Source organism: Amblyraja radiata, chromosome 3 (assembly GCF_010909765.2).
Source record: "Amblyraja radiata isolate CabotCenter1 chromosome 3, sAmbRad1.1.pri, whole genome shotgun sequence".
Lineage (NCBI taxonomy): Eukaryota > Metazoa > Chordata > Chondrichthyes > Rajiformes > Rajidae > Amblyraja > Amblyraja radiata.
In genome coordinates, this window is record NC_045958.1 from 78,778,594 (window position 1) to 78,793,165 (window position 14,572).

Consider the following 14,572-nt stretch of genomic DNA (forward strand, 5'->3'; position numbering starts at 1 on the left):
GGCATTCCTGTCCAAAACAAAGTTGTAGGTAGACAAAAGTGCTGGAGAAACTCAGCGGGTGCGGCAGGCTGAAGAAGGGTTTCGGCAGAAACGTTGCCTATTTCCTTCGCTCCATAGATGCTGCCGCACCCGCTGAGATTCTCCAGCACTTTTGTCTGCCTTCGATTTACCAGCATCTGCAGAGTCTAAACAGAGTTCATTACTGCATTGTCAGATTTTAATGGTCATCTGCTCTTTCTCTATGGCATATTCTTGAGCTGTGAAGTTTATGCTGAGTTTGAGACATAATTCAAGGCTGAGGGATAATAGACTCTGTGGTTAACTTTGGCTATGTTAAATTATAATGAGGTTGAGATAAGGGATCGAGAAGCTGTACTTTTGAGGTAATGGTCTGAAATTGTAAATTTACCCTGTGTTCTGTAATATTTGTAAAAGACCTTGCAGAGAGATTGAAAATCCATCTCACTGAGATTGCAGGAAAGGGAGGCTGTAATGTAGAATTAAGTTGTAACTTATTATTTAAGTTGACAGATTTACGACCCATGTATGCTTGGAGTTGGGAGATGTGTGTGGGCTTTAACTTAGAAGTTGTGTAATTCGGTGAACTCATATAATTAATGTTTTAATACCTAGGTAATAGTATTTTAAACTGTGTAAAATTGTAGCGAAACCATTTATGAAATGTATTGTGTCTTAGTAGGACAACATTAGACTTTGTTAGATTTATAGAAATATCTTTCTTCTTGGTATGGAAAATGTGTATGACTTGTGTGATCATTGTATTACATATGCATCTTAGATTTTGAGGAATGGTCTTTGATAATTGAGCCTACTAGGGGTTTTGCTGTGTTGAAATAAAATAATTCTAAACAAGGTTAAACCACAGGCAAAGGTTGTAAAATGAGGCCAGAGAAGGGGGATCATGTGACTGCTGTTGTCAATCACCAGAAGGACTCAGATGATTGGTTACTAGGTTGTCATACCCTCTGTATCTGAAATGTCTAATACCTATATAAATGCCATGAGTTTGTAGCAAAGTTACTATTCTCTCTGGACCAACGCCAGAGCATCAGCTCTGTGTTGGAAGGTTCAGAGACTAGTCTCAGCTGAATAAAGAATCAATTTCAACAGCTACAAGCGTTTGAGTCAAGTTGACTTTAGATTGACAAAAGAACTCAGTTTAACATTGTTCGTTAAACGCCAGACACTCTTTAATACAATTTATAGTACACAGATTACATTACTCCAAAACAAAATTAAACAGAATTTTTCCAAATATCTCTCCTATCTGTGATAAATGTCAATGCCTAGAAGCTAACTTAACTCATACCTTTGTAAACTGCATAAAAATGAAAACATTTTGGATGGATATTTTTAAAATTATCTCTGAAGTTGTTAACATTCAATTGGATCCTGAAACAAAACTAATACTATTAGGAATATCAGACATTTTCTTGATTATAGTATAATAATTGGGAAAAAATTAATACTAAAATGTTGGAAAAACCTAACAAACCCCACAATTAAAATGTGGACTACGAAAATGTCTGAGACCTTACACCTGGAAAAAATTAGACTTGTCTTAATTGACAAATCAGAACAATTTGCTAGAATATGGTCTCCATTTATTGAATTTCTAAAAGGTTCAACACGGAAGCTGGACTGAAACTTGAGTTCAGGACTGGATGAATAATTACACCTTACAATTTACGGACCTATCTCCAAAACCGTGTTATTGGTCATTTCCTTCCCTCTCTATTAGTTTATAATAATTTTATAATATTTTTTAAATAATATAATTATTTTTTCTCTTATTTCTTTCTCTACAGCTCTATCTTTCAAATGTTTTTAATTTAAAAAAAGCTTTGTATGTATTGGTAAACAAATTGTGTTTTGCTAGTATATGCGTCTAATTTTTAAAAAAGAGGGAAAAAAATTTGTGCAGATGAGACCGGGTAAACCAACTTCAACTTAAGTTTTCCTGGCAAAATACTTAGACAAAAATTGCCATTATAGCAACACTGCCATGAGAAAACCTGAAAATTCCATTTTGATTATCTGCTCTTCAGGCCACTATAAATAGCTCATGAAAGCATCCTCAGATTCTACCTGCCTATATATTTTCCATTTGATAAGCATGACCAAGTTATGCAGGAATTAATCAAATTATCAAAAGGAAGCACCTCCACAACTCGTTAACAAGACCTTCCATAGGGCTCTGTTACCTAAAAAAGGATGTTGTTGGTGCATGGTGCACAGCCTGCTTATAACAGGAGGCCATGTAAATTTGTCAATACTTTTGAGCAAGACGGTTCAAACACCCAAAGACCAAACCCAAGAATGGACGAGTGGCCTTGGACAAAGAGCCAGTCAGCAGCCACTCAAAAGATTTCAAACATGTCGACCAAGACAGGGTCCTTAATGCAGTGTCCTAAATGACACCAAATTGGGTAGAAGGGCAACGTGCCATTCATATGGCATAAGCCAAATGGAGCTCCAGAGACTGACATAAATAGAGGTGGTGGGAGATGGTGAAACACTAACATCAAATGTTGGGCTTGTGTTTGATCCAGAATCATCAAGGTGTGTTAAAATCAGCCCAAATAAAACGGAATGGTCACGATTCCCACAAGCCAGTAGCGATGTTACACTTTCACCAAGGCAACTTTGAGGACATGTTGAAATTGCTTCCTCTAGCTGTGACAGTTTGAAGTACAAAGTCTGTTTTGGACACCTGGAGTTGGGGATGGGAGTAAAATAGTCATTCAAAATTTTCAAAAGTTGTAGAACTGCAAACCACAAGCCGTCCCAGAGCCTTGCCGGTCCAACAGAGGTCACGTAATAATGACACAGCAATATTCCTCCGACGCACTAATTATACCACTCACATTTCTCTAAAGCAGCATGGACTGCATGAACGTAAACTTAAAGAACAGTACAGCACAAGAATGGTCCAGCTGCCAGGGGGCCGAGATACCAGCCTGAAAAGTTGACCTCGGAAGTCAGCTATGAGGACTGATCCGCTGGCTCCGTCAAGGCTGAATTTCCAAGAGTCCTGGCCGCAGGGGTCAAGATGGGCCACCCCACCCGGCCAAGGCACCACATTTTCATGGGGGGGGAGAAATAGCCATCCGGGTAGGATTTCAAGTGCGTTCTCGTAATTTTGTCCAGATTAAAGGAGGTGGCGGATATCAGTTGCCAGAAAATTGGTGGTTGGCTTGTATAGAAATAAAGTTCATCATCGGAGAACTTGCTTAGGTCTAAAGAGCATGGGGATATATCCAACGTTACCTGGTGAGCTACATGCAAAACCACAACCATTTCAGAATCCAAGAACAGCTTAATGGAGTTTTACTGCAGCCCACTCCTGTATTTTTTAAAATATATATAAAAATGTTCTTACAATTTAGATTTCCTGCAGAGGGCACTGCACCATCTGAGATATAAACTAAAGATACTTGAGAAAGCTCCACAGAATGTTAATAAGAAATATGGCATACTAATATTAGACCGAGCCATTTTATTTCAGATTGAATTTAACTGCACATTTTTATTCTTCTGCATTCTAGGTTTAAATTCATGAAAAACAAAACAAAATTGAAGAATATGACTGTCATTTCCCTTCATGCAGATTTCTTTAGAAATAATTAATAATTCTAAAGAGCAACATTTACAATTTTTAGATGGATTTAAAAAATAAAATCCATGGGTTAAGGGGGCAACATTCTCACCCATGTTACAAGGTTTGGTGTTCAAATCACACTCCTTTCTACACCGTTCACCTATCTATATTCTGAAGAGATACTGCTTGACCTGCTGAATTACCCCAGTACAGCCCTTTAGACTTTTTCTTTACCGGAGAAAACCCACACAGTAACAAGTAGACCGTGCAAACCACACATAGATAGCACCAGAAGTCAGGAATGAACCCATTAACTAGTCCATGTCCTCGTGCTCCAAACGGGCATATAAGTATCATGTGCATTCGGCAGCTCAATATTACGGTGAAATTTAACTACATTCTGGAGTAGAGACGAGAACGGTAGAATAATTTTTCATTTGACAGATGCTTCACTTACAGACCCTTCAACCCTACATACATTGGTCTTTTTTAACCACAGAAAAGCCTTGGGAATACTTAAACTACCCAAGCCAAATAAGAGGCAACCAAATTGGGCAAGGGTCGTTTAAGCTTTAAGCAAGATTAGAACATAGAACAGTACAGCATAGGGACAAAATATCTGTGCCAAACATGATGCTAAGACCAACTCTTATCTGCTTGCATATAATCCATATCCCTCCAATCCCTATACCTATCCAAAAGTCTGTTAAATGCCACAATCGAATGTGCCTCCACGTTCCAGGCGCTCACCATCTGTGTACAAACTTATCCCTCACATCTTCTTTAAACTTTGCCCATCTCACCTTAAAGCTATATCATCTAGCATTTGATTTTTCCGTCCTGGGAAAAAAGTTCTGACTGTCTACCATATCTATGTCTCTCATAATTCTTTATACTTGGAGATAGACCTTGGATTGGATATTGCTGCCACCCTTTGGCTCTGTAAAATACTTATGGGGTTGGAACGAAAGTTTTTAAACTCTGGCTGGAGTTCCAGAGCCCTGGCCACCGATTGACCACATAAGTCTGTTATGAGAAACAATCTGCCTGCTCCGGCCGGGCCTGAATTTCAGAGCCTCAGCTAAAAGTGGCAAATTCAACCCGCCAATTGGCCATGGAAGTTCACTATGAAAACCAATCTGCCGGTTCCAGTCAGAATTCCAGGGCCACAGCTACAGGCAGCAAATTCAATCTGCCGATTAGGGGATCTGCCGGCTCTGAAATACCAGAGCCCTAGCTTCAGGGAGCAAATTCCACCCATCGATCGGCGCAGAAGTCTCAACGAGGTTGAGATTGACCGCCTCATCTGACCGAGGCAACACATTTGGAGGGGGGTGGGGGCTACAAGTTGCCAGAAAACCAGTGGTGGACCTGTACTCCTATAACACCCCAATGAATAAAACGAGGCATCCCATCAATTTATGACATGAATGAGTTACACCCTTTATTGTGTGGGAGTCTCGACCCGAAACATCACCCATTCCTTCTCTCCAGAGATGCTTTTTGTTATAGTGAGAAAATTGAATCGGCTCTTGTTCATTATTTGATATCTTGAGCAGAAGCCCACAAATGCATTTATTAATTACTAGACTAAGTGCAAGCCCTTTGGGTCTGCTCCCCCAACACAATATTCCACCACTCACCCGTTCCCCCAACGCGATATTCCACCACCACGCATAGCCCCCAACTGCGCAAGCGCAGCTCATTTCCCCTCAACTCCCAGCACTCCCTCCCTCTCCTCTTCACCCTCCCTCTTCTTTCCCCTCTCCTCCATCCCTCCCTCCTTTACCCTACCCTGTCACGCCCTCCCTCCGTAACTGCTCTCCCCTCCATAACCCTCCATCTCCCACTCACCTCCCTTATCCTCCCTACTATCCCTCCTCACCTCCCCCACTCCTCTCCCTCTATTTCCCCCTCCTCCTCCACCAGACATGAGATTGAAAAAAACTGAAAAAAAGAGGAAGTGATAGATTTTTCCGCGGATTTTGAAATTCGGAAAGACCCCACCGAGGCTCCACCACGGCCCCATCTTCGTGAGGCCTCACCGCTGCGGCCTCGATGCCTCCTGGATCACCGCGTAGAACCCCGGCCTGGGCCTCACGGGTAGAAGCCTGGGTCTGACAAAGCGGCCGACAGCGCACGCGGCTGGGCACCACGGAAGCGCCCACTAACGCCGTTCCAGCCAGCGGAGGGTTGTGCTCACTCCACTACTTCAGCTTTATATTCTCCTTGCCGGGCGAGAGCATTGGTGATGCTCATTCCGCTCCTTCAGCTTTATATTCTCCACGCCGGGAGAGGCAGGCGCCACCCGGGCGACTGACAGGAGGGCACCAATTTGCGCATGCACGGTTTTCAAGATATTAAAAATATACCATCGATCGGAACAAAACCGGTTGCCCTTGTAGCAAAGGAGAATGGTGAATAAGGTGGCGAAAATCGTAGTGCTATCACGTACCGTTTTTGCGCAAATACAAAACCGGAAGAGCACAAGATCAGAGTATTATTTATGTATACATGTTTAAGATCAAACTTAATGATACCCAGAGTGCAAGGAATTATTTTCAAAATGGTATGGACAAGAAAGCAAACTCATTGTTTTTCAAAAATCTCTACTGCTGCTTTTATTCCTGCCTTCATAAAAGTACTTCGGAGCTCTGTAGCTTGCAAATGGAGAAACTTGTGGGCCAAGTAGCTTTTTTTTTTTTTTAATTAAGGGTCTCAACCCAAACCATCAGCTCTCTATGTTCTCCAGAGATGCTGCTTGATCTGCTGACTTACTTGAATCCAGCTTTTTGTGTCACCCTTTATTGTTGGTTTTTGAACTGACAAAACAAAACAGTTTGATAATCAATTTTCTACAGAGCATAAAAATAATACCCATAGTGATGGACAGATGGTGCTCTAGGAAACCATAATATCTAATTAATTTCCCCCATTTTCGTAAATTGTACATATCATTTGGATTGGCTGCTGGGCTGTAGAAAATCTGTAGTTGAAAATAAGAAATACAAGGTGGATTTAAAAAAAAGGATGGATTCTGTTCTTGAACTACCACCCACACTCGTGTTATGGCCTGCCATTAAAGGAATTACATTAATTTCTTGTTGCAGTAATTATGGATTTTAAGTACAGAATTCATAATGTAAATATGTGCATAACATTGTTACAATATGCTGAATAAAATTGTGAAAATCAGTTAGATTCCCATTATATTTAACAGTGTGTCCTGGAGATACAAGAATCCATTTTTCATCTCTGAAAGAAAAAACTTTGGAAGAATGCAACACCAAGAAAGACAACTATGCCAAAAACTATTTACAAAACAATGTAGAATGGCACGGTTAAATAGTCCATTTCCTAATGGAAAATCACCATGTTTTACTAGTTAACAAAAAGCTATTTAAAGATCCAACAGTTATCGATAGTGGATAAATCTCTCTCTTTTTTAAACTTAAGAATAGTAATAGAATACAAAATCAAGAAACACCACATCTCATAATACATACTTGTTGGCAAGTCTAAAATACACAGACATGAATGAATTTTCAGTTAAGCCATTTAACAAGTAGCTCTTTATTCAAAGGCCATCCTGGTCCTCGCTCAGTAACAAGCTTACAGAAATTACATCAATTGATACTGACGTCTTGTTGAGAGTTAAGAAATGCACACTAAAGTCAATTAAATGAAGTCACAGATCATCCTTGAATTAAGTTAAATGTCATACAGAGACTAAAGGGGGAACAGACTTTCTGAACCAAAATGTCACAGTTGTACTATTTATTTTAAGTTTCAGAAAACATCCAAGGGACCACCTTACCAGAGGTATTTGGCCAAGATGCTGTAAATTGACTAGACAAGATAGCCCTTGCTTAAAATGCATAGTCTTACAAAACGGCTACCTGTCACTGGTATCTGCACTGGAATTTCCCGTTCTCAACTAGATCGGCTCTTAAACGTACTGAACACCCAAACATTACACAAAAGGAACCAAGATTCAATTTAATTGTCACATGTACCAATTAAGGTACAGTGAAATTTGAGTTACAATACAGCCAAATACACACAGCACGTAAAATAAAGTTTAGCATAAACATCCACACTCCTCACTGTAATGGATGGCAATAAACTTCAGTCATCTTCCTCCTGTTCACTCGTGGTCGGGGCCATTGAACGGGGCCGTTGCCGACGGTCCGCTGTTCGAGCCCTCTCGTCGGGATGATCGAAACTCCGGCGTCAGGACGGATAGGAACACTCCCGATTCGGCCGCTTCTTACCGGAGACCGCTGCTTCACAGTGTTAAAGTCCACAGACCCCACGGTCGGAGCTCAAACACTGGCGATCCTCGGCAAAAGATCCCAGGCTCCGCGATGGTAAATCCGTGCCGCATCCGCGGCTTGAAGCTCCGGGCTGGTCTCCAGGAAAGGCCGCACAACTCCACGTTGTAGGCCGCAAAGGGGGGAAGGGGGGGGGGGGGGGGTGGGGGAGGAGATGCGACACGGAGGAAAAATCGCACCTCCATCGAGGTAAGTGACTGAAAAAGGTTTCTGCCGATTCCCCCCACCCCCCACATAAGACATTCAAGACACACTTAAAATAATAAAAACGGAGAAGGGACAAGACAGACTGTTGGCGAGGCAACCATCATTTATGATCTAGCTGACAGTAGAATTGCAAAATGCTAATGAATCAAGGGACAACCAAATTTAAAAGCATACACTTGATAATAAGCGAGTTCGGTATTCCGACTGCGCATGCCCAGGTCATAGGTCACTAACTATAAAACAGTCTAGGCAACGGTGGTGCTGCATTGTGTGCAGGCTTGCGTTTCATCTGTAGTCAGGGTCGGGCCCGGCTCTCCGTCACTGCGGGAGCTGTTGAGTTGCTGTTGGGCCATCCCCGTCCCCTCCTCGGTGTCCCGTCCCTGTCCGGAGGCGTCCAGGGTGGCTCTGGACTTGCAGCCGGCACTGCAGCTCGGCTCTGCCTGTCCTGCCCAGTTGGCCGGCAGCCCTCCACCTCCATCACCCTCCCCTCAGTCCGACACCGAGATCCTGCTGAAGATGGGCAGCCGTCGGCTCTGCTCGAAGACTGGTGACTCTGAGCCACTGCTGCTGGAGTCGTCCTGGTCAGAGAGTCTGCGGACGGGCTCCTGCTGGCCGTGGGCAGGCTGGGCGCCCGCTGGAACTGCGGGTACTGTTGGTGATGGTGGTGCTGGCTGCAGTAGCAACCTTCTCCCCCTCCCTTGCCCAGCCCCAGCCAGCTCTAACTCCAGGTCGGGGCTGAAGGCCGCCCGCAGCGCAGCCCAGTCTGGTGCTGGGCCGGAGGAGGCAGAGCCCAGGCTGGCGCTCTGGCACAGGCGTGGCCGGGGCCCTCGCTCCTCCTCAGGGTTGTGGATGAAGTGGCAGCGGGTACCGTAGGGGCAGAAACCAGTGGTGCGGAGCTCAGCCCAGGCCATGGGCTAACTGGCCCTTGTCGCCCTAGCGGCCCATCGGGGAGGGGGTTCCTCTGCAGTTGGAGTGGGGTTGGGTGAGAGTTGGCGCTGGCTGTGGGTTCTCCGCCCTGGGGGCCTGTGTCCCGTCGGTCTGCTGGAGTAACTATCTTTGGTTTAAACCAGCATTTGCAGTTCCTTCATACACAAGTGAGAAAATCGGACCCAAACTATACTCGCTGAATCTACAGCGCTGAGTTCAATTTATATTTATAGCGTTCGACCTTTGACAAATCCCATGATTCCTTGCTTTTTTAGGAATACCGAACTCGCTTATTCATGCTGCAAAATTGATTTCACAAAACAAAAAAATTTCACCAAAACCAGTTTTTAGGCTGGTTGTGTGCTGTATTTCAGCCCTACTAATTAACAATTGGGGTATTGTGCCATTATAATGAACTAATCGAAGCCATCAGCCAGCTTCATTCTACTTCAGTCAATAAATAAGGCTCTCAATTGTCACCCCACAACTCCAGATTAGTTTGGTAGGCAGAAAGCACTCTCCCACTCACTCCATATGCTGTCAAGGACCATCTCAATCCAAATATAGAATTACAGACATTAAAAGATACTACAATTGTTATGCAACAAATAATCTGTTGTAATACAAACTGAGACTATAATTGAACATAATGCCCGCTTGGAGGTTAACACCCAAACAAAAAACAAATAAATTTAAATCTCAAATTCATGGACTGGATAAATAACATGCTTTTGTGCTAGTCAGTGGCTTTAATATGCTTACATGTCAAAAACTATCTTGACCATTAATAATTTTTGCTGCATTAAAAGATCATGTCCAGAAATTCCAAGTGTCAAAGATTGTAACCTAAAACATGACTCCCAACGATCAAAGCTATTTTCTTCACCCCAATTGCTCTTACAATACAGTACAATTTGACATTCTCTTAACCCACCCAAGGCACAGACTAGCCTTTATTCAAATCAAGAATTGTGTATTCTAGAAACCTATTGTTACTACTGTACAATAGTGGTCAATTGCTTTGTTCCTCCTGGAACCAGATGAACATCAATATGTAACAAGCTGCAAAGTATGGCAACTCAAATTTGCAATCAACTGAATCTAGATATTTGTTCCAAGTTTATCCCACCATATAGCAGAGTCTGGTGTAATCAGCCCATCTTTTGCCAGAAGAGTGGAACCTTTGGGTGATTTTTTAAAAATATAAAACAATTTAGATTGAACGCAAAAGAGATCGCAGATGTAAAATCAGCGAGTTAAAAGCAGCACCAGTGGAGGAAAAAGGTGGAAACTGACATCTTGGTTGGGATTCTACATGGAAAAAAATATAGAAACATAGTAAAATAGGTGCCGGAGTAGGCCATTCAGCTCTTCGAGCCAGCAACGCCATTCAATATGATCACGGCTGATCATCTACCCCGTTCCTGCTTTTTCCCCATATCCCTTGATTTCTTTTGGAACCAAGAGCTAAATCTAACTCTCTCGTGAGAACATCCAGTGAATTGGCCTCCACTGCCTTCTGTGGCAGAGAATTCCACAGATTCACAATTCTACATCAGGACTGAACCGATTTAGATGTCCATACCCATGTAACACAGTTGACAACATGCTGTTGAATTAGATATCCTTGTTCATGAAGGTCTGGTGTGTGTAACTTGTCTTATGAAAAACAATTATCAAACCCTCAAGAAATTATTAGTTCTACAAGTACAAATAAACATTAGCTACTAACCAACAGCATGAACAAAAGTTCTATCTGAGTCACTAACAATTGATCAATAAAATATTAACAGCTCAATGTTTCTGCTGAATTAAAAGAAAATCCCGGTTCAACCTTAAATTCTGTTTAAAAATGAATCCAAAACTTCAGCTATAACATTACATATTTTTCTCTGAAATTATTCTTTCACTGCAGAAGCCCTCGGGTAACAACTGCAATGAAAATTGCCCATGTCCACCATAATATTTTCTGCAAGCAAAGGAAATGATCTGAAAACCAGCACTAATGGCATAACATGCTGAAGTATCAAGACCCCACCCCCATGAACTGTCTCCCTCGGATGGTCACGTCGCACATCGACCCGGCAGACACATTTGCACTTTAGACTGTTTTACTGTTCTTTTTATAAATCATGTTTCTCGGGGTATCCAAATCTAAATTTTATTAGTTGTTTAAGTTATGACATCGGATGGAAGCTGCATACCAAATCTCGTTGCACATATGTGCAATGACAATAAAATATATTATTATTATTACTTGGGAACAGAGAAATCATTCACCAGTAAATGGTACCAATTGACAAGTTATGTCCAGACCTACAAGCTTGGTCATAAAATATTGCATCCACACATAGATTCTACAACCTACAATTAATCTGGTGTGGAAACCAACCCCCCCCCCATTGATCCTTTCCACCTCCCACCAGTGTTCCCAGCTTCCTTTAAATCCACCCTCTTTCACCAATATCTGTCCTTCTGGCTTTACATTTCACTCCTCTTCCTTTATTTATCTAATACCCATTTTGTCTCCTTTTCACCTCCGGCCTTGAGCATCTTCCCTATATTCACCAATCACTTGTGGAAGAAGGAACTACAGATGCTGGTTTAAACCGAAGATAGTTATTCCAGCTTTTTGTGTCTATCTTCCACCCATCACTTGCCAGGCGGTCTAATTTTCCAGCTTTCTTCCCTCTACTCCAGTGTGAACAAAGGTCTCAACCCAAAGCATAGTCTGTACATTCCTACACAGGTGTTACCTGACCCGCTGAGTTTCTCTATGTTTCATCATCAACGGTTTGCGTCTGTTTCTTGTAGTTTGTTCCCTCACTGATATAAGTTTGTGTTCTAGGAAAATTAAGTTTTGTGTATTATTGTATACAATTTCTCCTGGGAACCATTAAATCAAGAAGCGGAGATTGATGTACACTTCTGCCCCTTGAGACCAACAATGGGCACGGTTATGCACAGAAAACATCACCAGTTATTGGCTGCGCACAGCCCCAAGGGAAAACTACCTCAATGCAGATCACACACTTAAAACGCATCATAATTTTCCCAGACCCGTGTTAAAGAACTAAGCGCGTTGATAATTGCACGTCGCGTAGCTTCAGTGGATATTTTTTTTTTAAATTCACGCAGTTCTCTTGTAAACCACGACACAGATCAAATAGCTCACTAAAGTATCACCCCGACAGTATAGGAAAAAAAACACCAGTTCCTCCTTTAACAAGAGCTAGACACTTCCTGTTGTTTTGTGCGTTAATCTCTTGTTTCAAGTTGGTGACCAGGTTCAGTAAAAACGTGACCAAGTTACCTATAATCGTCGCAAAAGCTTTTCGGGCCCTCACATAATCCTTTAGCGATGAGAAACGGCTCCATTGCTGCCAACCCTATGACTAATTGTTTGAGAAGCTGTTGTTGAAACAGCAGCCCTGCCAGAAAATGGTGACGGTAAACCAATGGTGAAGGAGGGAAAAAAAACCTCTAAGCGACACAATGAAACACAAAAGGCAAGAGATTCAAGGCTGAACTTTTCAAAGCATATAAACACAAGAAGAATGCATGAAATTAATAAAGGGAAAAAAAGTAAAGTTAGAAAGAGAGAAAAGACTCCTACCTTTAAACCGACTGCTATAAGATCGGTGACAATGCTGTAGGGAAGGAAAAGGGGAAAGAGAACGTGAGAAAAAAAAGTTAAAGCTCCAGTTACTTACACAATGAAACTTGAGACAGGGGATGGGTTGGTGGAATAATTTATAAAATTAAAAATGAATTTTAACAAAAGGGAAAGCTTGTAGAAAGTTCAGCTTATGGTTTATGATTGCAGGAGTTTTTTTGTTTCTTAAAGGCAAAGGGGAGAGCACAGACGAAGCTACTCGAGTTAAGAGAGCAGAAAAAGTCTCTAAGCTTTCATAATGGGGAAGGCTCTTCCTGCCAGCATGGTGGTATCGTGCAAACCAAACTACAATCTGAATCACGGTCGCTCGTACAAAGCGAGACAAGAGTGGAGGGGGAAAAGCCATCGTACTCTGACTAGTAAACTAGCACTCACCCTCCAGCCCCTCACTCATTACCACAAACCACATAGTTGCAGACAGAATTGGCTTCAAGGGTAGGGGTGAACTTTCCCTTGATTAAAAAAAATGAAACGCACTCACAAATAAACTCTCTCGTTACATTTACGTCTTTGCAAAACATTAAAAATGCACCGTGAATTAATTATCGTGCTTCGTCCAAGTTAACTGAGCATTTTTATTAATTGTTTTAAAAAAAGGCTCAATAAACGTACAAAAAAAAAATCGAAGTTAAGAGTATAAAATTAAAACTCTTGACCGAACTGTCTTGAAATCCCAACGTGATCGGACTACAAAATGTCACTTGTGTAATACCATAAAGTTATCCTCCACGGACACAGCAATATATGTTGAAAAGGAAAACAAGACGGCGTCGTCGAGCCTGGGCGCCAGCGTAAGCCCGCGGCCGAGGAGGAAGAGGAGAGGGGGGAAAAAACACAAGAGGCCACCATCAACTTACCCGTCCATCGCACACACGCCCGTCTGATGCACAGATACACGACGAGAAGGGGCAGCGATGGCGGCCGTTGGCGGGCGACGGTTGGGGGCTGCCGCGAGCGAGCCTTTCAAACACGCGGCGCTGACCGAGGAGAAGGCGGCAGCAACAACTTCCCGCCGTGAGTAATACCGAGGGGAATGAGGAGTGCCAGCGCAAAAAGCTGACGGAAAGAGACTGGAGGGAGGTGGGGGTAGATAGGCGGGCGGAAGAGAAGCTCCTCCTTTGCAATCCTGTCTCCACCTCGCACTCACATTCACAAAATGGCCACCGGGCCTCAGCAGTGTCGACAAGTTCACAACCCACGGCAACCCACAGCAAAGTTTTTGCACTGTATATATTTTTCATTCCGGATAAATTCATTTTTGTAAATAAAAAAACCCCACTCCAAATGAAAATAAAAACAAACGTGTAACGAGGTGCTAATACTACTGGGTATAACACTAGCAATATTGACATACTAAGAACGTATTAAGAATTTTGCATTGTTATTGTTTCCCATATTTTTATCACGAATAATGTTTATTTTTGAAATTACAAAAACACACCAAATGTACTCTGATGCACGTTTATTTTGCATCCCTTTTTAATTGTGCAAATTGACGTTATCCCACGTGTATCCTGTATAATTAATGTTCTGGGTAGGCATTTGCTTCTGAACGGGTTGAGTGCTTCAGGTGTTTGGTTCCCTTGCTTTGGCCGGAGCTGGGTGATAACCATCTGTATCCACCACACCATTACGGATGAAACTGCAGATGCTGGAAATCTTTTTTTTTAAAACAGAAGCTGCTGGAAACACTCTGCATGTCTGCTTGCAACTGTTTTGAGGATGTTTTTGTTTATTTTCCTGTAGTTTAGTTTAAGTTTAAAGATAGAACAAGGAGGAGGCCCTTCGACACTGAGCATCCAGTTC

At 42.3% G+C, this 14,572-nt stretch overlaps 1 protein-coding gene across 4 annotated transcripts in view; it reads right to left on the reverse strand.

Moving 5' to 3' along the window:
• ptbp3 (polypyrimidine tract binding protein 3) overlaps positions 1 to 13,917 on the reverse strand; it is a 73,242-nt gene extending 59,325 nt beyond the window's left edge. Inside the window, exons 1-2 of one of the 4 annotated variants that reach the window (XM_033018178.1) lie at positions 13,624 to 13,917; positions 12,707 to 12,740 (exon numbers count right to left, since the gene is read on the reverse strand). In XM_033018178.1, coding sequence (XP_032874069.1) covers positions 12,707 to 12,740; positions 13,624 to 13,631 — 42 coding nt within the window. In that variant the 5' untranslated portion in view covers positions 13,632 to 13,917. The remainder of the gene's footprint in view (positions 1 to 12,706; positions 12,741 to 13,623) is intronic. The other 3 variants (XM_033018177.1, XM_033018179.1, XM_033018181.1) reach the window with 3 other exon arrangements.
• Between the last annotated feature and the right edge of the window lie 655 nt (positions 13,918 to 14,572).